This window comes from Corythoichthys intestinalis, chromosome 10, assembly GCF_030265065.1.
Source record: "Corythoichthys intestinalis isolate RoL2023-P3 chromosome 10, ASM3026506v1, whole genome shotgun sequence".
Lineage (NCBI taxonomy): Eukaryota > Metazoa > Chordata > Actinopteri > Syngnathiformes > Syngnathidae > Corythoichthys > Corythoichthys intestinalis.
Window position 1 is genome coordinate 33,987,216 of NC_080404.1, and position 24,107 is coordinate 34,011,322.

Here is a 24,107-nt window from a genome sequence, read left to right on the forward strand (position 1 = left end):
GCTTGCAAACAGTCAGTTCCCCGCTGTTTTTTGTGTATTATATTTTTATTATCTTAGGATAAAAAAAACATTAACAATTACATGGGATGCCTTGTTCTGCATAATTTAAACGTATACACAGTGGGAACAGGAATGGCAATGCTTTTAGACATCATCACAGCCTCTTCATAAACCCACCCCCTGCCCAGCCCTCCCCTTGAACCCACCCTGGCCCACCCCAACCCCCCGAACCCACGGCCCGCATGCAGTTTGCACTGCACAAAGGCCAAAAAAAGTCACGTGAGACAGCCTGCAAAGAGCACAAGAAGCATTCACAGTAAAGGAGGAGGAGGAGTAAAAGAGGAGGAGGAGGGAGTGAAACAAAGTGACTGCAGCACTGGCCTTGGTTTGGACAGGAGAAGGAGCAGCATTGTCCCGAGTAGATCGTCCTTGACTTCAACTCCCGTCTCTCCTGATTGTGGTACTCTCTGTCTTTCCATTGTCTTTGACACACACACGCACACACACCCCCACACACAAATCCTTTATATATGATTGCATATATATGTATATACATAAACATATGTATATACATATACAAACATTTTTTTTTTGTAATAGCTACAGCACCTTTTTCCCGTCGGGCAACAGTGTCAATACCTTCGCACGTGGTCGATGGCCGTGCCAAAAGGGAAAAAAAACAAAGAAAATAAAGAAAAAAACAATATATTGGTCAGGATAGTCATCTTTTTTCCCCTAAAATTGGCATTTTACATGATGATATTCTATTGCCATTTGGGTTGGGGGGAGGGTAAGGGACAACAAGGATCTTCTTTTAAGTTTATATTCAAGTTTTCTCCTTTTTTTCTCTCTGCTGAATAATTTCTTCTCTCGCTGTTTGTTTTTTTGTCATTTATTTAAAAAGAGTTCACACTTTTGTTATTTGTGAATGTTGCTCTTCGTCAAAAGGTTCATTTTCCGGATCAGAGTCAGTGGTGTCAGAGTATCGATAATGGTCTGGCTCATTGTCGCTGACGTCCGGCGTGACGGATGTCGAAGTGCTCGCCTCGGAATTCGAAGGCTCCTCCACGGTTTTTGTGAAATACAACTTCACCTGCGGGAGAAGGCAGGAAAAAAAGGTTAGTTCCTGTACAGAAGATTAAGCTAGTAACTATGATAATTTTGTACCTATTTTAGCAATTCTACGTCATCTTAAAATTAGATGGCAAACTTGGAAAGACTCTTCATAACACCCTCATGAATTGTAGTATTGACTGATTACCTTAGTGATTACCTTCATATAAAGGCTTAAATGGACAGACAACATCTTGACCATGTGCATCCCAGCGGTTTAACAACGCTAAAAGACATTTAATTTTTCCAGTGTGTTGTAGTGAATCATAACATAAAACCTGATTTTTCCCAGATGTCGGCGAATTAGCTGTTATCAGACATTTTTAAATGCCAGTCATATTTTAGCCAATCAAAAGCAGGTATCTCAGATTGTCCCGCCTACTCGTCACGCATTGGCTACCCTACTGTACTATGCACTGTTAAGAGCCTATACACACTTTAATTGTCCCAGGAAGTGAAGCGGGCATCGTATGAGTCTCAGACGGAAAACAGAGAAAGACTACGACAGGTTAATGAGGTACAGAAACTACTGTATACAGAATGTAAGCTTATTTTCTGAGCTACATTTTTTTAAATCTAATCCGAGTATCAGCGTTTATGTGCTGTGTGCACATGGAGTGACATATGTCACGTTTGTGCGCTTCGTTATTTTCTCACTATTGCCAGACCTCTAACAAATGTGCAATTTGCTTACTAAAACACTTTTTACATTTCTGTCACACGAAGGTCATTTGTACTAGGTCTTTTACATGATCTAATAGCAAGGGAGAACAGGTGCTGCTGCAAAAAAACTAGAAAAATTGCATTTTAGCAAGTTGAAATGTGTTTTATGAGATAAAACTACAGGGAGTTCAAAAATTAACTCACATCAGTACAATAAGACAAGCTATGTATGTTAAAAAAAAAAAAAAAATATATATATATATATATATATATATATACATATATATGTAAATTCTTCATTAGTTATGCGCCTATATCTATGGTGGAAAACACAGACAAGGCTGATAAAGCAGTTTCTGCTCTTGCACCCCTCTTTAAAATAAACTGCTGCATTTTAAGCCAAAAGAACTGTTGTGCTTGATAGTACAATATGTCTATATGCTGCCATAGCTGTTTTATGGCGCATTAAGCCCCCAAACTATTTTTAATTTCTCCGTTTTACTCTGGAGACCCCCGTTTACAGATACAGCTTTTGTTTCAACCCAGCCGTAAAAAAAATTATATTTATAATTCGAAATGTCTATCATTTTTAGTTTAGAATCATTAATTTATGTCCAATATTTACTTCAAAAAATAGACTTTATAAAATCATTCACTCGCATATTTTAAACTTTCAAACAAATTATGTCACACTGAAAAAAATAGTATCTGTAAATAGGTCATGGATATCTACCTCATAACTTTTACCCATAACCAGCAACTTTTTTTTACTGTCTCATTTCCCCCGATATTTTAGATGATAATCGATCCAAACAAAGAAAAATGGAAAAAAATAACATTTAAAAGGGTAAATATCTGAAAAAGAAAATCTCGCCCACTCCTTGATATCTGCGATTTCTGCGTTGCGACCCTTGTTATATTACCGTGTTTCACCCATAAAATCCCCAAAAAGTCCAGCTGTGGCCATTCACAGCTGTGTCTTGACACTCGGGGAGACATGCTACATGGAATTTTTGGATCGAAACAATGTAAGTATGTGATAATATCTCGTTAAAATCATGGTGTCTTAAATTATGCTCTCTCATGGTCTTGAGTTGGGGTTTAAGGGTTTAGATTTAAAAAGAAAAGAAAATGCCCTGTTCAAAATTTTTCTTCCCCCAGAAAATTGAGATTTTAAGCTTTCCAATGATGTATCACACATGCATTTTTGAAATTTGGCCAAATTAGGGGTCTCAGAGTGGAACTTCAAGTCACCTGAGTGTTTTCCCCCTATACAGGAAAATATAAAGTACATATATACATAAAATGTTCCGATATGACACACTAGAGCTACGTCAGCCATGTGGATGAGGGAAACACCAACACTTTTAGGTGACTAAAAATGTAAGCTTTTCAAAATGAATGGTATATACACTGTAGTGCCTGTCATGAAGAGTTGTATATCTTGCTTTTTCATATTACTCAGTTAATTACAGGTAGTCCTCGGGTTACGAACAAGTTCCGTTCCTAGGCTGGCGATGTAACCCGAATTTCCGCATAAGTCGGAATTAACCCTTTAAGTACCCCAAGATACCCCCTGAACCTTGAAATACCTGTCCGAAAACATGTATTACACATCATATTAAGAAGATGAAGTAAAAAATAAGATACTGTGAGCCAAGTACGCCAATGTATGTGGCAAAGGCATAAAACGAGTTTACACTCAAGCAGATTTGAACCTTATATTGATTTATTCAAAATATGGCTGCCTAATGTTTCACTACTAAGAAAAGAGGTTCCATTATCTAACATTCCACATGAAAAAGGTTACCTTGAAGTTTGGCGAGAAGTAGCGGTTGGCTTTGTCCTTATTCGCCTTGTCCAGGTCATTTTTGGTCAGCGTCAGGATGAGGTAGTCCCTGTCGCCGCCATCCCTGCTGCCCCCGCCACCGCCTACGTCCCTGCACTCTGCGCTGCTTGGCGGCTGCAACTGTTGTTGGACCTGGCTTCCGCTTCCCTGCTGGCTGTCGGCGTTGTTCACCGCGCCATTCTCCAGCTTTTCCACGCCCTCTTCCGGCCCGGGAATGAAGAAGGTGTTCACCCAGAAGTGGAACATTTTATCCTGTGATGGAAAAGATTAAATTAAGTGACACAGGCATGGAAACAGCAAAAATAAATCAATAAATAACCCCGTCAAAATTTGGCAAAAATTTCAAACCAACTCACTCCCAGTAATGGGCAAATAAAAGATGAAATACGTTGTGCAATTTCACACTTGATGGGTGGGCAGACCCTCCTGAGACCCACCACTTTTTATACAAGCAGTCCAATTTCTATAATATGTCCTCTTTAATGTTGGTGTGTGAATAATGGCATCTATAAAATGAGATCATTACACTTACTACTTTGACACTGTTTTCCAAACAAGGAAAAAGGATGTATCTATTTGAGGGAGCCACTTATTTGTCTTTAAGGGAACATATAATGCAATATTGACTTTCGGATTGTCTCCACACAAATAGGTCTCTTGGTCTTACTCTTTATGTTATAACACTGGATGCGATAGATGCCTGATCCATAAATGGACTGAAGATTTTAAGACTGATGTATTAGCAGACAACCAATTAGGGCTGCAGCTATCGAATATTTTAGTAATCGAGTAATCGACTGAAAATTCTATCGATTATCAAGTAATCGGATAAAACATTTTTTTTTTTTTAGGTAAAGAGCAATTATAAATATACCAGAGAAAAAAGACATTTAATCCAATAAACCATTTTCCGTCAATCTGTCTTTATTTTCGATGTACATTGTTGAAAACAGCCAACAATTGCATCTCAGATGTGACTAGAAAAATTCACTGCTTTCACTCAAAAAAACTTCTAGATCTTACTATAAACAAAAAAAAACATTTCTTACCTAAAAATTACGCTTGATGACACACATCACTTGAAAGGTACGTGTTTTTCCCACTTTTTTCAATTTAATTTCCATTTGTGTCAAGCTATTTTTAAGTTCTAATTAAGTTTTAAGTTAGTCTAAACTGTAAGTACTGATAGGATTTTGATTTTTTGCAGTGTTCAAAATAAATATGATACCTGCTGTATTGGAGCACATTAGGGACCAGTGGTACTTGGTGTTTTATTCAGCAATGACTAATGAGCTAAAACTGACAGTTAGCTTTATTATGTTTTAATTTTACACCCTCATCACTCTACAGAGCTGTGTTTTTACAGATTAAATAAAGCCTGTATGTAAGACACATTAGCCACGCATCGACAGTGGTCATGATCAATAGAAACCTAGCCCTCCGAAGGGCTAACGTTACGCGAGCACGTTACGTTATATTTATTAGCAATGAGAAGTTTACTACTAGTCCTAAATGCATGCGATATCTATGAGACTCATCCGACACTACCTGCTACCACACTAGCATCATGTGAGTGTAGTTTTTAGCAACGTCGACGTAGTTTGTAGCGGCTGTCGGCTGCAGTAAGTTTTTTTTATTTTTATTGCTACTTCCTCTACGCACGTGACGTCAGCACGTTGTCCTGCATTAAAAGTAGTCCGGGCAAAACGTGATGCTTAGAGCTGGCAAAATGAAACGATTCCTCGAGGTGAATAAAATCACTCTGATCAGTTTTTAAACTCGAGTTACTCGAGCTGCTCGAGTATTCGTTTCAGCTCTACAATCAATGCTTCCTGCATCCAGACTCTTGACTGGTTGAGAAAAATGGCTGTCTTGTAACATGAAATGAATCGCATGTGAAGTGGTTGTACATAATCCAAAAATGCAAATCAAGCACAAAAAACTCTTTAAACAAAAGATAATTATGAATTCATACCAAATAAGAAAAAAAAAAAAAACTTTCATGCACATAACACACATTGTTGTGCACACAGAACACGTACTTACGCATTCTAAACACATTTTGTTTTATGTACATGGTATTTCAAATTACGCACATGGAATTGCGGCTTGAATCTAACTGCAGCTGCCGCTAGTTAGCGTTATCACACGCAGGGCAAAACCTGGTTGTACGAAGGCGAAAAGGGCGACACGAGCGCAGAAATTACGTTTTACACAAACGCTAATTCTGAATTTAAACCAAAAACACACTTTCGTGCTCATAAAACATTTTTGTGCACCAGTCCTAAACATGTGTGCTTCAAATCAGTTTTACTTACACGCTATCTCGCATTACGCACATTGAATTGCAGTATAAATCTAACGCTATACATGGGCGTTGGTAATGTGTATACTAGTTTAGTGACTTAAGCCCTCTCAGTTTTTTCAAACCTTTTCAACACAACTTTAAAATCCAAGCATTCTCAAGGATTTTAAGCACCTGCACAAAGCGTGTAATATACAATGGTAAACACTTGTATAAAAACACCAAATTAAAAGCAAGTTCTACAAAAATAAATAAATAAATAAAAAAATAAAAAAATATAAATCGTGGAGGTCAAGCTTGGGCAATATGGAAAAATAAATTGATTTTTTAAAGTCCCTGTAAAGTAACAAAAAACTTAAATTGGACACAAAGAGAAAAACCAAGTAAATTTGACTAAATTAAAAGGAGGCTTCAAAATCTTGAAAAAAATCCGCTCATTCCTAAGGCTTAAACCGCAATTGTCTTTCAAATACCATTAACCCAAACTACAAAAATGGATGCTACGTCATCTAGCATCTTTCTTATGCCCACGCATAAATACACACTTGAGGCATGAACCCTCGGATGACTGCAATATATCCCACTGGATTGTCATGGGGTTTTTCCCCGTGGTGTCAACGAGGTGCTCTAAAATGGTGTGTGCAAACATAGGCAATTAAAAGGAAAGACAAAAACTGGTATAAATGACCTTCATGTAAAAGATGATTACTCAAACTATGCGGGTATGCAAATGGCAAATCTTTTAGATCTCCGATTATCCAGAAAGTCATGATCATAAGCAAGGAATGAATCATGAGCTCAGACATTTTGTGACATTGTTAGACCCACAAACATACACACTGATACATTTTGGTATGGGTCTAAGAACGGGTATTAATGATGTCACGAAGGGCGAGCAATACACCCATTTCATCGGCTAAAATAATATCTGCATTATCAAAATGTCTGCCCCATGTCGGGCGGCCACTTCCTGGAATGGCGTACCACACGCATGCTATTTTTAGACCGTGACGTCGCTTCGTAAAGCGGAAGTAAAGCAGGAGTGGGACATTATAGACCGGCCCTCGCATAGAAACCATGGTAATTGTGCTACTTTTCTCCGGTAATCTTTCAAAAACGAACATGCCGATCACACATTGCTTTTTTGGAACTTGTAGATATGAAGGATGTTTTCTTCATACGTTTCCCGAAACCAAACACTCGGAGGAAAAATGTGAAGACAAAATCAACTTGCGCGGACTTTTAACGCCAGCTCGGCAGTAAACATTTATGCAGTAAACATTTTGTTGGGTTGGCATTGGTAGGTGAGCCATTTTGATATTTTGAACTTATTTTTAGCGTGCCGTGCTGCTTCTGTCTGACAATGAATGACCTGAAAAGAATTAAAATGGTATCTGACTGCCACTGTTACATTTTCTGTTGTAAAAAAAAAAAAAAAAAACTTTAGTAAGGGGGAAGTGTAAATAAGTTATAGAATTAAGATTTGTTAACAATGAAAAAATTAAAAGTGTTCGTTGGCTGTCACTGAATAGCATTTGCCATCGTTACACAAAACGAACTAAATTACCCCAAAGAACGGTCAGAGATGTAGGACAACCAGAGGATATAATATATAAGAAAGACATGGCTGGTGGTAAAGGATAGCTTGTTGAAACAGGAGAATGTCATTGTCAGTCGCGTCGATAAAGAAGTTAAGGCTATGCTAAGGTCGGCTCGTTTTTTTTGTCTTTTTCAGCCTTCGACACTCAAGCCATCTCTTTAACTGAACACTTTTATGTTCTTCCACATCTTTGCCAGTTAATTTGGCGCCAGGGACATCATTTTCGGAGATAATTGGTAGGTTTAGCTCTGCAAACATCTCCTTCGTACACGATTTCCATTCATTTCCTATTAGGGACAAACGGTGGCGTGTCCCCCCCTTAGCAACAGTAGCTAAAGTCATGAATATTAATGAGCGGAAGTGACGTGTTGCTTGCAGTATGCCATTACTAGCTTTTATTACACAGCACCATTTTACTTTACAAAAATGAAATTGTTTTTTCAATTCATCAAAAGATTCTTTCTGCTAGAATTCACATTAAAAATGTGTTGTCTTTCACTTTAAGTAGTTACATATGCTGGGACCTGCCCCCCCCCCCCCAAAAAAAACAAAACAAAACAAAACAAAAAAAAAAACAAAATTGAAATACGAACATTTCTATTAGAACTGATTAGATTTTTTATCAATGAGCACTGACCTTCTTCATCATCTTGTTCTGCTTGTGAAAGAACTCCACCTTGATGTCGCCACACACCGGCAGTGGCTGCGGGAACTCGAAGAACATGTGCTTGTCCTCCCGCCGGGTGTGGGTAGGGTTGGACGTGTGGATCTTCACTTTGAGCTGGTACACAACGAACTGGGGATCTATAAAAGGCAGGAGCGAGGGCACCACACATAGGCTTGAATGTCAGGAAGGAGGTTTTAGCGCACAACACAATTGAGGATTACCAGTGTGTTATTACGTGAGTGAATGCATGCAAGTACACCGACATTAAAAGGTGAGAAAGCAACATGCTACACGTGAAGAGACCCAAACCAGAGATGCAGGACCCTATTCTGATGGCTTATCCTAACGGGGAATATGTCTGCTACCTAAAGACTGGTGCTGCCTATGGATGCTGGATCTCTGGGGCCTGGTAAAAGAAAATGAATGGAATGGAAAAATTGATGAAAGGCTCATTTACCCCAATGCCAATTCCCTTTCTTGAAGCCCTGAGGGGTTGGCTCGCTCCTGTTTTTAACGGTACTGTCTCCTTAAGAGAAGGAAAAGAGGAACATGGTGGTCACAAATGGCGCCCGACAGCGAGGGGGTTCTCAAGAGAGAGCACAGCAGGCACAAACAAGAGAGGTGGACACAAATATTTACAGATATATTTACACGAGGCGAGGGAATTCGCTCCCCACTGAAAGACTTAGGGTAGGTGTGAGGAACCTGCTGTACATGGGTTATATAGGGCCCATGAGAAAACAATATCCAAAAAAAGACCATTAAAAGAAACTGCAATACATATGGCCTCGAATAGCAAAAACCTTGTGTCACTTGCATCATAACCTGTGTCCTTTATTCCTTTTGACCTAAGTGTATTCACTCAGAATAGGTCCATTTTTCAAGCATGAAAAAGATTAGGAGTCAAGAGAAGGAACCCATCCAGTTAAGAGTTGAGAAGCCACATATATCATCTTTTATAGACAAGTTGTCGGACCACAGCATTCACATACAAGACAAATATGTGTGAGTTAACAAATTGGGTTATGTATCCTTTGGACACCATCAACACAGCAGACACATTAGAAAATTAGAAACATATACAGTTAAGCCCAAACTTTGTTAGTTGGAAATGACACAAAAGTGTTCAACAAATAACTCTTTATAGGGTACCCATTTAACTCAATGGCTGTCAATGAAGGTGTGAAGACGTCTTTCGACTTGGACGAGTCAAAATGTATTGGAAGTCTAGCGCTGTCAATTGCACTGAAACGCGAGTAAGTCACAGCCATCGTCTTGTGGACATCACATTTCGGGCCACATGTTGACCACACTTGAATACCAAATGTTAAAAATGTGGCCTACATGACCATCACTGTCATGTCGCCGTATGTGGAGGCTAGGTCTCTGAGGTAACCGTTAAAAAAATTTTTTTTTTAAATAATTATTTATTTTTAAATCATCAAAAATAGTTGCTTGCTCTATAATGGGTTTATACAATTTCTTATGTCTTTTTTGCGTCATTACCAACCCGAAGAAATCTGTTTTAATAAAAAGCTGTTTTAATGCAAAATGAATCCAGGGTGTAGACTATTTTGAGCTTAACTGTATGTAGATTTCACATGAAACAAAGCAGTAGCATTGCTGATCAAACAGGCAAAAGCAATTCAATTTCTGTTTGCTGTTAAAAATGTGACGTTTGATACTGTAGCTCTGTGTGACTATTTGGATGTAAAACAGCGAGTTTATATCTCTAAAGGTGTTAATTTTCGAAAAGTATATAAAAGAACTGCTGTGCATTGGACCAACAAATATTATTGTCTTCCCGAGGTAGCTTCAGTGTGGGCAAACATTTAAAAAACTTCATAACCTACAGGTCAAGTCGACCTGGTAGAGGAGAAAAGCAAAGGGCCTCATCAATAAGCAGGCTGCGTGCACTGCGCTACAATTTCTTTCCAACAAGAGAAGCGCCACACTGGACCCACCGTGTCCTGCGGCTCCAAAATGCGTGGGTGAGCCTTACCATGCCATATGCGTGTGCCTACGACCCAGTTTACGGCTCCAAAAAGTTGAACATGAGCATATGTGCGTGTGTGACTCACTGCAGGTGCCCCCGCTGAACATGGGCAGCGTCTCGAACACCATTTTGTGGAAGAGCAGCGCCACCGGCTTGTACTCCAGCTGGTTCTTCAGTAGGTAGCTGTAGTAGTAGACGTAGCGGCGCTGGCTCGGGATGGTCACTCCCTGGTAAAAGCGCAACGACGACAGGATCAGAGAGGACAAACACATGAGGCACCTGTCAGCTACTTTGGGGAAAAAGGAAACATTTTCAAAACTTTTCTTAGCAATTTTCTGACATATTATGAGGCAAAACTGCAACTCATTAACTAAATTCAGGCTGGTCTTTTTCTGCACTGAGAATTTCAAATGTTCTATTTTTGAATAACGGAATGAAAATTCATTCCCACCGCAACCCCATCAATTATTAAAATAATTGTTGTTTGCGGTAGCCGTACAGGAGTGTAAAATGTCTCTTGAAACATTGCCTGAAGGCTTATTAACTGCTAAATGATACATTTGGAGCCAACAGAAAATTTAGTGGGCACTACACCAAGAACACTGAAAATGACAAAAATCTAACAATTTTTTTTTCATGACAAATTTATTAAAACCCATATATGGGCATGTTGCTAGAAATCTCAGCAAAACAATGGTATACATTGCAGTGTATTGTATGTGGTGTATTGCTAACCTCATACATAGAGTTCTTATTCCTGCTGTAAACTGGTATTTTTTGTCAATTTTTTTGGCAGCTAGATAACACAAAGAAATATATTTTTATTCGTTATTTTTGAAAACCGTTGTTTCCCACTGCCAAGGCAAACTGTAAAGTCCAATATGGATCCATCTGTCAATAACATAATAAGCATGACCATTATGCGAGTGCCAGATCTGAGAAAAAATATTTAAGCATTCTTAATTTATAGCAAAATTTGTAAACGCATGCAAAATCTGTGAAAACAGCCATTGAAAATGTATAATTTTCGATGCAATTAGCTAGAGCAGGGCTGTTTACCGAAAATGTACCGTTACCGAGATGGTTCACGATGACCGACGTAATTTTAACCATGTCGGTGAATTCAGTTTTTTTAATGAAACGAAAAAATTTAAGTCTTTTCAGCCCACTTTGACATGTTTTGTTCAGATATGCTCAATCCCCTTTAAGCACGGAGCCAGTGTGCTTACGTGTGGAGCAGAGGTTGCGCTAGACTTTTTCGTTGTCTGTCATTTTGACTGACAGGGTCATAAAAATCCGGTCATAATCTATTTTTACCCGTCACTTAAATTTTTTAAATGATGATAATGACATTGTGGTGACCCTTTGTTTGGCATAAATCACCTTCCGTACTTGTGTGTCCATTTGACCGAGCGTGTTAGCGGCTACGACACAGTCACGTGACAGAGACACTTAAGAGCCGTGCGCGTTCCGGCTTGAATAGAGTTCACAGAGAGAAGCAGAGCTACAGCGGCTGGACACAGCAATTCGAGCTAACAAGACTCTTAACATTGCATACCGCTTCAACATATTCAATAGTATTTAGTTTTCATTCATGTTAAATTAATATTCTGTCCGAACAAGCTTAACAGAAAATCCACACCGTGCCATCACACATCAAGCACATGAATATGTAACTTTTTCTCCGCAGTGACAAAAACAGCTGACTGTGGCCCCAGTAGGTAAGGCTACATATAGAACAATGAAATTAACAGTTCACGTGCCGTGGCCTGAACGGAGTCTTACACCTTCCTCCTGGTGCGCATGGACTTGAATTGCGTGCCTGCTTGTGCAGTCCCTGTTTTTTCACCTCTTTTATCAACACCATTGTCGTTTTGGGTCTTTTTGAAGAAACTTCGGACACTCAGTTGCCTTGACATTTTTCAGAGTAAGGCCAACAATGTCATGCATCAAGAGAGACAATGGCTAATTAATATGCTCACTCACCACCCTGTGGTCTGGGGTGTGAATTGCAACCTGTCAAAATGACAGGTGGACTTCAGTTTTTTCCATCACCGTTTCAAAAAATCGGTCAACGACGGAAAATATTCGGTTAACGCGACCCCTGGTGTGGAGTACCGTGGCGATCACGTAATCAAACAAACAGAAGCCCGGTACACTAACGCTAGCGGGTAATGCTACAAATGAACGTGATGGAGTCTGATAATAGTGTGATTTTGGTGCCAAGAAAGAACTCGACGTCTGATGTCTGGAAAAATTTAGGATTCGAGAAGAACGAAGTCGCCATCACCACCTGTAACAGCGGCTCTAACCTTGTTGAAGCGGCTAAACTAAATGAGTAAATTGGGCACGGATTGCATCGAGCAATCAGTGTGTGTGGGCGATTTCTCCGATAGCTGTTTTGATGGTACAGCATTCAGCACAAAGTATAATCCAACAGTGTAGCCTATAATATGACCGTTTAATATCCACAGCTATTTTTCTGTATGATTGCTTTGTGTCATTACTGCCAACATAAAATCTTAAATGTTTCATTGGCATAAGAGTTAGAGCAGTATAGCTTAATGTATCTGTGTGTGGGGGGGTGCATTTCAGAAAATGCTCTGGCGAAAAAAAACCTGAAACCTTGAAGTAAAAACTTGTGTTGAGTAATCATGTCACAGCAGCCATTAACAATAAGTTGTCTGATACTTGGTCATCTGTTTGAAGTGTACTGTTCAAGCTGTAAGTCATTTGTGTTACAATGACATTTTTTCACAGTGGCCATAATTATATTATGTTGTACATTGTGAAAGTGATAATAGCTGTTATAAATGTTCATACTTGAATGCTTATTGTTTACAAGATATTTTTATATACTTAATTTTACACTGCATGTACAATTGTTAAATTGAAAGCTGGTAAATAAATCAATGAGAAACGGTTAATTTATATTTCATGCATTGATTCAGATTTTCAAATTATATAACAGTCCGCTTGGGAGAATTTATCGTCGTTTATAGTTTTCGAGGTAAATCTGCTCAAGTTACCATGATACGTACTTAAGGCCATATTGCCCAGCCCTAATTACAGCAATATATAAAGTGAAAGCTTATGAACATTGAAGAACTTAAACTATCACAAAGATGTAAAAACAAAGACATTGAAGAAAAAAAAAAAGTTTGGTGCAGTGGTCCCTTAATTCACAATTGTCTATCAAAACCTTATTTTAGTTTCATGACACTATATATAAAGTGACTAAATAAACATCGAGCGTGGTTAAAGTTTTATGAAAGTGATTGGGTAAAACTAGATCAATTAGTTTGGCTTTATTATTTTAGCTGGACAACTTGATTTTGTGAATGATGTTAATAATTTTTGCAAATGAATTTATAACACTATTTCCCAAAGGAAACATGGTTTTGAACACAAATGGTACCAGTCCATCTTAACTTTACATGTACAATACCAAATCAGTTTTAGAAGTGCACACAATTCTTATAGGGAAGGTTTTAATCCAAACACTGTCTTTTAATCATCATGTATTCATATTATCTTATTCCCCCAAAGTGACCCTCACCTTCTTGTCCCTTGTCCTGACTTCGCCGTAAAAGTCTAGTGCCTCTTGGGCCTCCAGGAACTTGCCACGGTGGAGGAGATAGGCGCAGATCATCACCCCGGTGCGGCCCTTGCCAGCTTTACAGTGGATGGCCGCCACGTGATTGTCATCCTCGCTGAGCCACTGGTCAAGGTCTTCGCAGAACGGCTTGATCAGCTCCAGCTGAGGGGGGTTATGGTCTTCGAAGGGGTACTGTGCAACTGGAGAAGGCAATTTAGGTATTTTAGTGATTTTATAACAAGTATGAGTCATAGTGGAGCAAAGACATAGAAAATTTTAAATGGTCAAATGTCCCAAAAGTTTGCATTAACCCCTTTATAGCTCTCAATTAACTCTTTGGTTGCCATTGACGGCGCTAGATGCTTAATTTATTTGACTGGGAGAGGCTGGCAGCAAGCCCTCACTCCCAAAATGGACTGGATGTCCAGAACTGTCAAAGACACAAAAAGATGAGCATTCACAGTCAGTTCCTCCTGTTTAAATGATTTGGATGTCTATCTTTGTCAATAGCAGGCAATGACTTAAATACAATGAGATAATATCAATTTATATGTAGATAATCATTTAAAAAAAAAAAAAAAAATCAGACTGTAAATCACCCCCCCCCCCCTGTTTGGCAGGGGGTGCGACTTATAATTCAGCGCGACAGTTATGCTACATTATGAAAGGGACGACCCAACCAAGAATATGACCACGTATAAGGGTGCCAGGTCTTTAAAAAAAAGGTAATTACCAAAAATAATCACTTGCCTTATAATGTGTTAAATTTCTTTGTGATATAAATTTGGAGAACTTTTTAAATATAATAAATGTTTTTTTTTATTCAGGACTATGCTAAAATGGTGAATATTTTCTCCACCTATATTCTGACCAATGTGTATTATTTCCCATGGAAAGTTCCCTTCTTCGAAAAATTCCTGTACTTTTGCAACCCAAGTGAGTCACGAGATTTTATGGAAAGTGTGGGTCAGGGGGGCAAAGGGAATAAAATAGTGTACCTCTGCAGTTAAATTTGGCAGCGTCATAGTGTCTTTCTGCGCAGCTGAAATGCAAACAACATTCAGTCAGAAATCAGAAATGAGTAAACTCACAAAGTGGAATAAACTGTGAGGAACACTTACAGGTTGTAGATTTTGTAATGGTTTTTATGCTTTGAATCCAAAAAACTGTTTACAGAAGAGAGCCAAAGTTAGGAAACAAGATGAAGTCAGAGCAAACATTTTTCCAGAAGGAGTGCAGTAACTTACCGTACTACATCGTCTATATTGTTTCTGTACACGCCTTCAAGTCGCTCTGCTGGAAAGCCCATGGCAATGATGTTTGGGTAGATATCTGTTTAGTCAGGAGGGTTAGGGAACGGTGCAGCGTCTGTGGGCACGGAGCCCTTGGAACGGAGCTTTTAGGCAGCGATGTAACACAATGAATTACTTGTTTCGCTATTTAACGAGACATCGCCATCGCTTGGAATTAGAGCACACAAGTACAGGAACGCAGGCATGGGCAGCAGACCGTGACAAAGTTTTGAGCCCACGTCAATACCGCCGTGTCATTACAGTCGCGGCTAGATGAGAGGGCAGGAGGGACGCTGATCTGTGTGTGTGTTGTGACAGATGGCCTTGACGGTGAGGAGAAAGGACACAGAGACCTGCGCTCTAGCCCAAACCCGGGCCAGGCCCACATGTGGGCGCACAAGAGAAGAGTCTCCACTTCGTGACACGCGTGTATTTTTAGAGTGCAAATGTTATATCAGCAACGCTGCAATGCAAGAGTATCTCTCGCCGGAGTTCAGTTTGCACGCCTTTTGAACACTTTACAAGGTACACTGGGTTCCCTAGGGCAAATATCACATAGTAGACAGTCGAGGCAGTTAAGGTATGGTCAGAGTCAGACGGGACACTCAAAGTTCAAACAGAGTATGACAAGGAGGGAAGGTGATTTTAAAGTAGTTTATGATAGCTAGAGATTTCCCCCGATCCGATCACTTGATCAGGAATTGGGCCAATCACGTCATTTTTCTGAGGATCAGAACTAGGTGAAAGAGATTGGGTTATAATTAGGAATGTCCCGATCACGTATTTTTGCACCCGGGTCCATGTCAGCTGATTTTTGAGAATCTAATACAGAGTCCCGATTCGATACAGGGGGAAAAAAATTGTTCAATTTTTTTTTTTTTAAACATGTTACTGTCCCACCGTGCAGCCGTCACAATATGAATTTTTAAACTATAACGTAGAAAATGCTTGTCTATATTAAATGTTTGATTGAGTGAGTCCACACCAATCCGCTCACACTGCTGAGAACAGCAGCTCACTTACCAACTCACACACAAGCACACAGCACACTACTGCTAGTGTTTAACAAGCTAAATGATGATTGACACAAGCGGCGCCTTTGAAGGTAGCACTCCCAAGCTTCTCTGGCAAGATCAAAGCTGCAACGCCTGTCAATCATCGCTAACTTTGACAAGCAAACTCCAGCTGCACTGGTGGGCTAGAAAAGCAGCAGGAAGGAGGGTGAGAGGCTGTACGAGCATGAAGCAGAAAAACATTTTTTAAAATTAAAAACCCGATCCTTTTCACCCGATTCCGATGCAATGAAAAATAGAGCAATAGGCCAGATATACGATCACGTGATCAGATGGGGACATCCCTAGTTTTAAATGTATTTATTTTAATTTTTAAAAAATGTAACGGCTACAAAGAAACAAAATAATCCAAAGGTAAAAAGATATTGCCCAAAGAAACAAAAATACATGTGTTTTCCAGTACGCAACATAGCTGGGAAAAAGCTGACAAACTTAACACCACCAGAAGGTGGTGGTTCTGGTAGCTGTTGTGGGTAGTGATGGGTAAAATGAAGCCTCCTGAATCACTAGCGTTTTGCTTCAGTTTAAGGTCCATTACTCGACCTCGTCACATTAACTCTCTACTGATACCTGTTGTACAGGTGAAAGGAAGCAGATGAAATCTTGAAATGCTTTAAAGAATGCCCCAAATCCCAATATTTACTCAACACACTGCACATATGTACATAAATACATACAGTATATTCATGCAATACATACATGCAGGCACATCATGTGAAATTAAAGATGGTTTAGTTATCGATTTTTATTTGGGAATACTTTATGAATGTGCGACTAATGCTGAGCTCGGACTACACGATTGCAGTCCGTTTTTGCCTCGATAAACACGCCGTGCAGAAACGACCGTCGTGGTCGATGCCTCGAGGTCAAATGGACCAATCGTCTCGTATAGTCCCCCTTCAGACATATGATGAAGTGCTAATGCAGTGCTTCCCAACTCTTTTTGAGCTAGGGCCATTTTTGTTGTTGCACTTATTGCATTGAAAAAAAATCTCAAGGTGCTCCACAAACTGAAAAATTATACAATTCAAAAATTTTTACCGTGTATGAACAACAAAGTAATTCTCATCCAGGTTTTATCAACAGGAATCAAATAACCACAAAACATCTTTTTCTGCATTCATTACCTAATTCTTCACACAGACCTGGCGTTGTTGAAGTAAAGTATGCAGACCCCGAACAACTTCCTGTTCACGTAACGTATAAATAATATCAGCTTTAATCTTGAAATTTAAACAAAAGAGGTTACACTTAAAAAAAGTAATAATAATAATAATGCATAGTTTCTGGTTGCAATGTAATTTCACAGCTAAAATTTTAAACCCAAAATATCATCTCAGCTGTACATGCTGAAAACTACTACAAAAGCAGAAATGATAGAAGTGTGTTTATCTTAAACAGTATACGAGATAATGCCTGAGAGAAAAATCGTAATAACAAAATTGGCTTGGAACATTATTTCGTGCTGCACAACTTTCCACCTTAACATACAAAGGTAAACGTTGCTAGACTTTTTATTAACCCATTGGCGGTGATAGATGACCAATCTATTTTGACTGGGAGGGGTTGGCAACGAGATCATAAGCTTCCATTTACAATGGATTTGAGGTATATTTCCATGAATGGCAATCATTTAAGTAAACTTCTAAATGCACTTGTCTAATACTTCAATGTTGGTTTTTGTCCAACGTGCTGTTCTCCAAAAAGATTTACAAGTGTTTGAGCGTTATGAATTCAGAGGGCACTGGGCAGTGAACTTTTAAACTTTTCTGTGACTCTTACGGTTTCTCTGACACAACCTGCTGATGACATTCAATGGCACTCTAAGCTCGGTGGCTACATTCCCCAGACAACATCCTGTTTTAAGCCCCGCAATAGCAAAGTACTGTTGAGAAATTGTCAGTGGGAGTTTCGTTCCTTTTAAAATATTTATTGCCATCGCAAAAAAATTCCTTTAAGTCACCGAGTTACTAGTCAGGCTGTCGACAGTCAAATCAAATGCGTTCAAATATGATTTGCAACCTTTTCGCACCATGTGTACACCACAGGACATGTAGCAAAACATTGATTTGAAGTGGATTTTTAAAAACAGACAAAAGGGTGACTTAGTGTGGCCCATTTTTACAGTCTTTAATATTCCTTTTAAGGCGCAACCACATTTCCATTCCAAAAGTGGTCACTTAACCTGAACGTGAATGAATACCTTTGGCCTATAATTAGCCAACATAGATGCAGTCACTAAATCAGTAAATATTGCGAGTCCGAATGATTTTGAAAAATAATCTGATTACGATTGTTTCTCACAATGATGTGATTATTTTTCATAGGTCTTTTTTTTTTTAATCTCTCAATAAAAGCACATGTAAGACCATAAATAACAAATTCTAAATGTTTTTCTTTCTTAAAATGTTTTTCATATTAATTCATGGTTCGTTTTGTCAACTTACAAGTATAAAACACTGACTTGCAGCCATTTAAAGATTCACAATGAAAATGTAGACATTTCTCCTAAACAAGTGTGGCGTACTCATAAATTTGTAAATTATGAAACAGATTAGAAGTTACAAGAATAATGCAAACAAAACCGTGGCATCACTTCACCTTTTCATGATACATGAAACTGGTTATATAAAAATGTTGACTGCCCTTCATAAGCACTGAAGCCATCAAGATTATTTAAATAAATGTCATTAAGAAAAAAAAAAAAGAGAAGCTACGGAGCATTGCAAATTCAGTGTTTTTTTGTTTTGTTTTTGCCGTTTTCATTTTTCATTGACATCGATGGCGCCAGATGTCCAATCCATTTTGACTGGGAGGTCTGTCAACGAATGATCGATCCAGTCAAAATGTATTAGACGTCTACTGCCGTCAATGGCAACCAAAGAGTTAAATGAGTGCCCTGTAGTGTTAAAGGCAGATCTTCATATTCAAACTATGCATTTAATGCTATATCTGCTTCCAACAATGGTAAAGAATGCTCTAACTGATCTACCTGCGGGTTATTTTGTTGAGAATAACCACTGCAATATAAAGTGTGGCATAATAAAACACTCATTTTATGAGTCTTGAACAAATCTGTGTGTGACACTATCATATCCTCTAAAATCTCATCTTGCGAAGGTAGAAAGGAGGTCGCAATCATGTGCCAGCAAGGTGGAGCGAATGAAATAGCCAAATAACGACCAGAAACACTCGAGATGAAGAAAGGACCACTGCCTTGTGCGCATCTCGCCTGCCTTTTTCCGAATGGCATGATGTCATCGAAGAGTGCTGCAGCACAAGGGTGGGGAGGGGGGCCGACGGGAAGCGTCAGGGCCAATTATACAGTGACACACATACGCTCTTAAAACAGGAGCACATCAGTGTCAGGTTGCCATGAGGAGAGAATAATCGAGTTGGCGCGAGCAAACGCCGCCGCCTACCTGAAAGTGAAGTCTGCTCGCCGCCGCAAAGCCGAGGGATTTCACACTTTTAACCAGTGACTAAAGGGCAACCTTCCAGTGTCAAAAATAGGGAAGCTCAGTGCTTCTAATTGGATATGTCGTTTTGATGTTGAGCTTTTATTTCTTCATTTTTTCCCTCTCCTCTGTACCGCTGTTGAGCCATGTTAGAGAAGGTCAAGACCCCTTGCTGGGAAAGTAAAGCTAGTAGCATGCACAATTCTACCTTTGTATGTAATACGGACAAACTATAAAACCTTTAAAATGCAGTTAATGATCATGTTTCAGTGCAATTGAGGTGAATAGACGTCTAGTCCATTTTGACTGGGAGGGGCTGGCTGCGATCATTCGCAGCAGAGTGGTACATTAAAGACAACGTTTATGTTCCACCACTTCCGGCAAATGTAGATGACCTAAAAGATTGATTAACAGCTGCAATCAACACGATGAACTGTGATATGCTGAGGCACATTTGGGAGAAATTTCTCATGGAATTCTTGATTATGTCTGTGCTTCTGATAGCAGCCACGTTGAACACTTGTAAAACATAAAAGAAAAATTAATGTTCAACGCATGTGTCTAAGCTAGAATGTTGTTATGTTTTTGATTTTTGACACATTGTATGATAATTTTGGCGTATTCTTTTTGAATCACCCTGTATATCGCTCAGCACTGATGGCAGTCAATGAGTTAATACTTCGCTTCTGTTTTAAGCAGCTACAGTGTACCGAGAGTGCAAGGGTCCCTTAGCAGCAACCAGTGTACATACGGCGCAATAATCCCAGCCATGCATCAAAGCATTTATTAGAAGTCAAACACAGCGTTTCATAGCCTTCTATAACCCTTGGACCTACTGACAAAGTGATCCCAGGCAGACTATTTCAAGTGTTTTTTTTGTTGTTTTTTTTTTTTTTAAAGCTCCATAGCTCCCAGGAGAGCCTCAGCCCAGGGCATGGGGGAAGGGGGGTGGGGTCTTGGGTTGTGCAGCTGAGAGGAAATACAGATGCAAGACCCCCCCGACGGAAGCTCTGAGTAGGAGGGAAAACGGAGAAGGAAAAAAAATCTGCCATTTCAGGAACGCCTTCTTTTAAAAGCCAACCCTTGCCTGAGTTCCATGCACACGCCAAATCTACAACTGAGAGCAAGGGAGAGTGGGAACCGGCGAGCTGAGGCAGGGGGGCAGCTTGGTGGGGGGAGGACAGGAAAGGAAAAGAGCAGAGGAAAGGGGGCAAGCAGGCAGGGAGAATTAAAGTGGTAGTCAAGTAAAAGAGCAAAGAAGACCGAGGCTGTGGGCCGATACAAGATCACTGCTTAACTCCGATTTAACTATGTATTACATAACCGCATATTGTTTCAGACGGCGCGCCAAAAAGCGATAACAGGACCCGCATTGTAAAAGCAGAAACGGAGAAGCCCCCCCCCCCTCCCATTTTTTGTGGAACATGCCTCTTTCACCACAAGCTATGTACGCACAACAATCACTTTAGCATGGAGAGACATGACACATTTCATCAGATGACATCTGTCTGAACTCTGCAAGGTACACAGTTCCGGAACATCACATCAGACTTTGGTTGTCTTACAAATATGTGAGCGCACAATGCAGCCTTTGCAATGCCCCAAAAAATAATCATCAGGGGTGGAAACCTCTTGGTACCTCACGATACGATACGATTTGCGATACAAAGCTCACGATAACGATGATCTGACAATTTAGCGATACAACGATTTTTGATACATTGGTCAGGAAATCATTCTAGGATATTCTACAAAAAACTAATAAACAGAAAAACGAGCTTCTGCTGTGAATTGGAATGAGTTTATCACTAGTAGACATCCAATCCATTTGAACTGGGAGGGTGGCAGCGAATGAACATTCGTTCATTCGCTGCCATCCCTCCCACTTCAAACGGATTGAATGTCTATGGCTGTCATTGGCAGCCAATGCCAGGCAATGAGTAATTTTGGGCCATTTAAGGTCATTTACCTGTTGATTTTCAATTACTTCCTGTTGATTTTGGGGTATTTTATGGGTCACTTGCTGTTTACTTTGTATTACAGAACAGGAAGTGACTTGGGAATCACCCAAATAAATAGGCAGTGACTCAAACTCAACAGGAAATGACCTGTAAATGCCCTGAAAATCGGACCGAATGACTGTGAACGCTCTGGTTTTGAATGAACGAACGTTCCCAGTCTAAATGGATTGGGCGTCGAGCACCGTCAATGGCAGCCTTTTTTTTTTTTTTTTTTAAATCTAAACTGACACCTTTTTAAAACGATATCTCGATTCTTGACAGGAGCATATCGATAACCTTTTGCTGTAACCTTTGGCTGATTTGCTGCACCAATTGTTTCACTGGCTCCCACTGACAGCGATAGACATCTAATGCATTTGAGATGAAATGGATTAATGTTCATTTAAGTTAACCGATTATAGGGCACAGATTGTTTATCATTGACAGCAGTAGGCGTCCAATCCATTTTGACTGGGAGAGGCTGGCAACTAATGACTGCTGCCACCCCTTCCAATGACACTAAAAGAGGAGCATTCACAGCCAGTCCTCCCACTCAGTCGCCTTTATAAGGCAAGTAACTATTTTTGGTAATTTAAGAAACACCCTCAAATACCTGGTGTCTTTGGGTGATGTAAGCCACAATATTAACATTTGGCAGAGTACAAGTCCAACCTACATCACCAAATATGTGCTGTCCAAATATGTGAAGCCCAGGTCTTATTAATATGATTCACTATTACTGTTATTAGGTTATTATTTTTTTAATGAATAATAAAAACAATCTTCACTATTACTGTTATCAGGTTATTATTTTTTTTAACAAATAATAAAAACAATCTATATGAATAAAAAATATACATGACCGCACATAAAACTGATAAATGAACTAGCATTAATATTTAACATTTTTTAAAATGCCCATTTAAAAAATATTTTTAATTACATTAAAAGAATTGCACTAAAAAAAGGAATATTTACTCTTATTTTTCCCATTTTTTAATGTTTAAAATGATGTAAAGAAGAAAACAATTTTCTTTCTTCAAATATATGGGAGAATATTTACCATTAACTCATTGTCTGCCGTTGAAAATGATAGAAGTCCAATACATTTGAACTGGAAAGACCTGGCTGTGTATGCTCATGTTTCAGTGCACTAGATGTCCAATCCATTTTGACTGGGTGGGTTGGCAGCAATTATTCACTGCCAGGCTCTCCCAGTCAAAATTGATAACGTCAATCGCTGTCAATGACAGCAAATATGTTAATGCATTTTCTGCCATTGACTACAATAGATAAGCTTAAGGTGAAATGTCTCTAAAATAAGTGTATTTTAGTGTTAAATGAGTGCCTTAAAAAGGATTAACTCAAAAGACTGAAAAGATTCTGTTCCGCCACCGATCTAAAAACAAGACTGATCTCTTAAAAACTACCAGATATGCATCTATGCTACCCAAGAGTTTCCATAAAAGACTGGAAGCCAGAGTTGTAAAATAGTGATGGCATTTTAGAAAGGGACAAAACAGCCCGATTTTGTCATTTGTCTGCTCTGCCTAAAATACTAAATCCAATGTCAAACGGGAAGCGTAGCAACAGATATTTAACTTAATAATCTGCCAGCGCTGATGATACCGCCATTATTCTCGGTGAGCAGCTAGAATTAGGTTTCCTGTATTGTAATTGCATTTGTAATGTTAGACATTGATAACATATTGAATGAAAGTAAACCTATTCATATTCCTGGTGTGTAATCAAAGTGACAAATTTCAGTAATTTCATTACACCTAATTATAATATACAGTATTAACTTAATTTTTAGGGTAGAATTTATCATAACAAAATAAATAAGTAAACCAATCCAAAAGCCAAAAGACACTGGTATTCTCACCCTAGCCCAACCAACAAATAATTTTCACGCGAGATTATTAAGTGTGTACTCTTTTTAAAAGGGCCCAGTTAAATTAAAACTCAAATGATATGAATATAAAATGTACACTGGAGTAGGGCTGCAGCTATCGAATATTTTATTAATCGAGTAATCGACTGAAAATTCTATCGATTAATCGAGTAATCGGATAAAACAAATATATTTTCAGGTGAAGAGCAATTATAGATATACATGAGAAAACAAGACATTTTATCATTTTCAGTCAATCAATGTCTTTATTTTTGATGTATATTGTTGAAAACAGCCAACAATTGCATCTCAGATGTAACTAGAATTTTAAAAAATGACTAATTCACTGCTTTCACTCAAAAAAACCTTTAGATCTTATTTTAAAAAAGTATATACACACCTAAAAATGCCTTTACGCTTGATAACACACATAACTTAAAAGTTAGGATTTTTTCCCACGTTTTTCAAATGAATTTCTATTTGTGTCAAGCCATTTTTAAGTTCTAGTTAAGTTTTAAGTTAGTCTAAACTGTAAGTCCTGATAGGATTTTGAGTTTTTGCACTGTTCAAAATAAATGTATGATACAGGCTGTATTGGA

At 38.9% G+C, this 24,107-nt stretch overlaps 1 protein-coding gene across 2 annotated transcripts in view; it reads right to left on the reverse strand.

The window, feature by feature from the left end:
* Window positions 1–228: 228 nt before the first annotated feature.
* The window catches only part of ptena (phosphatase and tensin homolog A), a 31,568-nt gene continuing 7,689 nt past the window's right edge, over window positions 229–24,107 (reverse strand). The window contains exons 2-10 of one of the 2 annotated variants that reach the window (XM_057848457.1): window positions 15,039–15,123; window positions 14,913–14,957; window positions 14,790–14,833; window positions 13,753–13,991; window positions 10,279–10,420; window positions 8,655–8,723; window positions 8,168–8,334; window positions 3,587–3,877; window positions 229–1,093 (exon numbers count right to left, since the gene is read on the reverse strand). In XM_057848457.1, the coding sequence (XP_057704440.1) occupies window positions 908–1,093; window positions 3,587–3,877; window positions 8,168–8,334; window positions 8,655–8,723; window positions 10,279–10,420; window positions 13,753–13,991; window positions 14,790–14,833; window positions 14,913–14,957; window positions 15,039–15,123 (1,268 nt within the window). In that variant the 3' untranslated portion in view covers window positions 229–907. The remainder of the gene's footprint in view (window positions 1,094–3,586; window positions 3,878–8,167; window positions 8,335–8,654; window positions 8,724–10,278; window positions 10,421–13,752; window positions 13,992–14,789; window positions 14,834–14,912; window positions 14,958–15,038; window positions 15,124–24,107) is intronic. The other variant, XM_057848458.1, reaches the window with a different exon arrangement.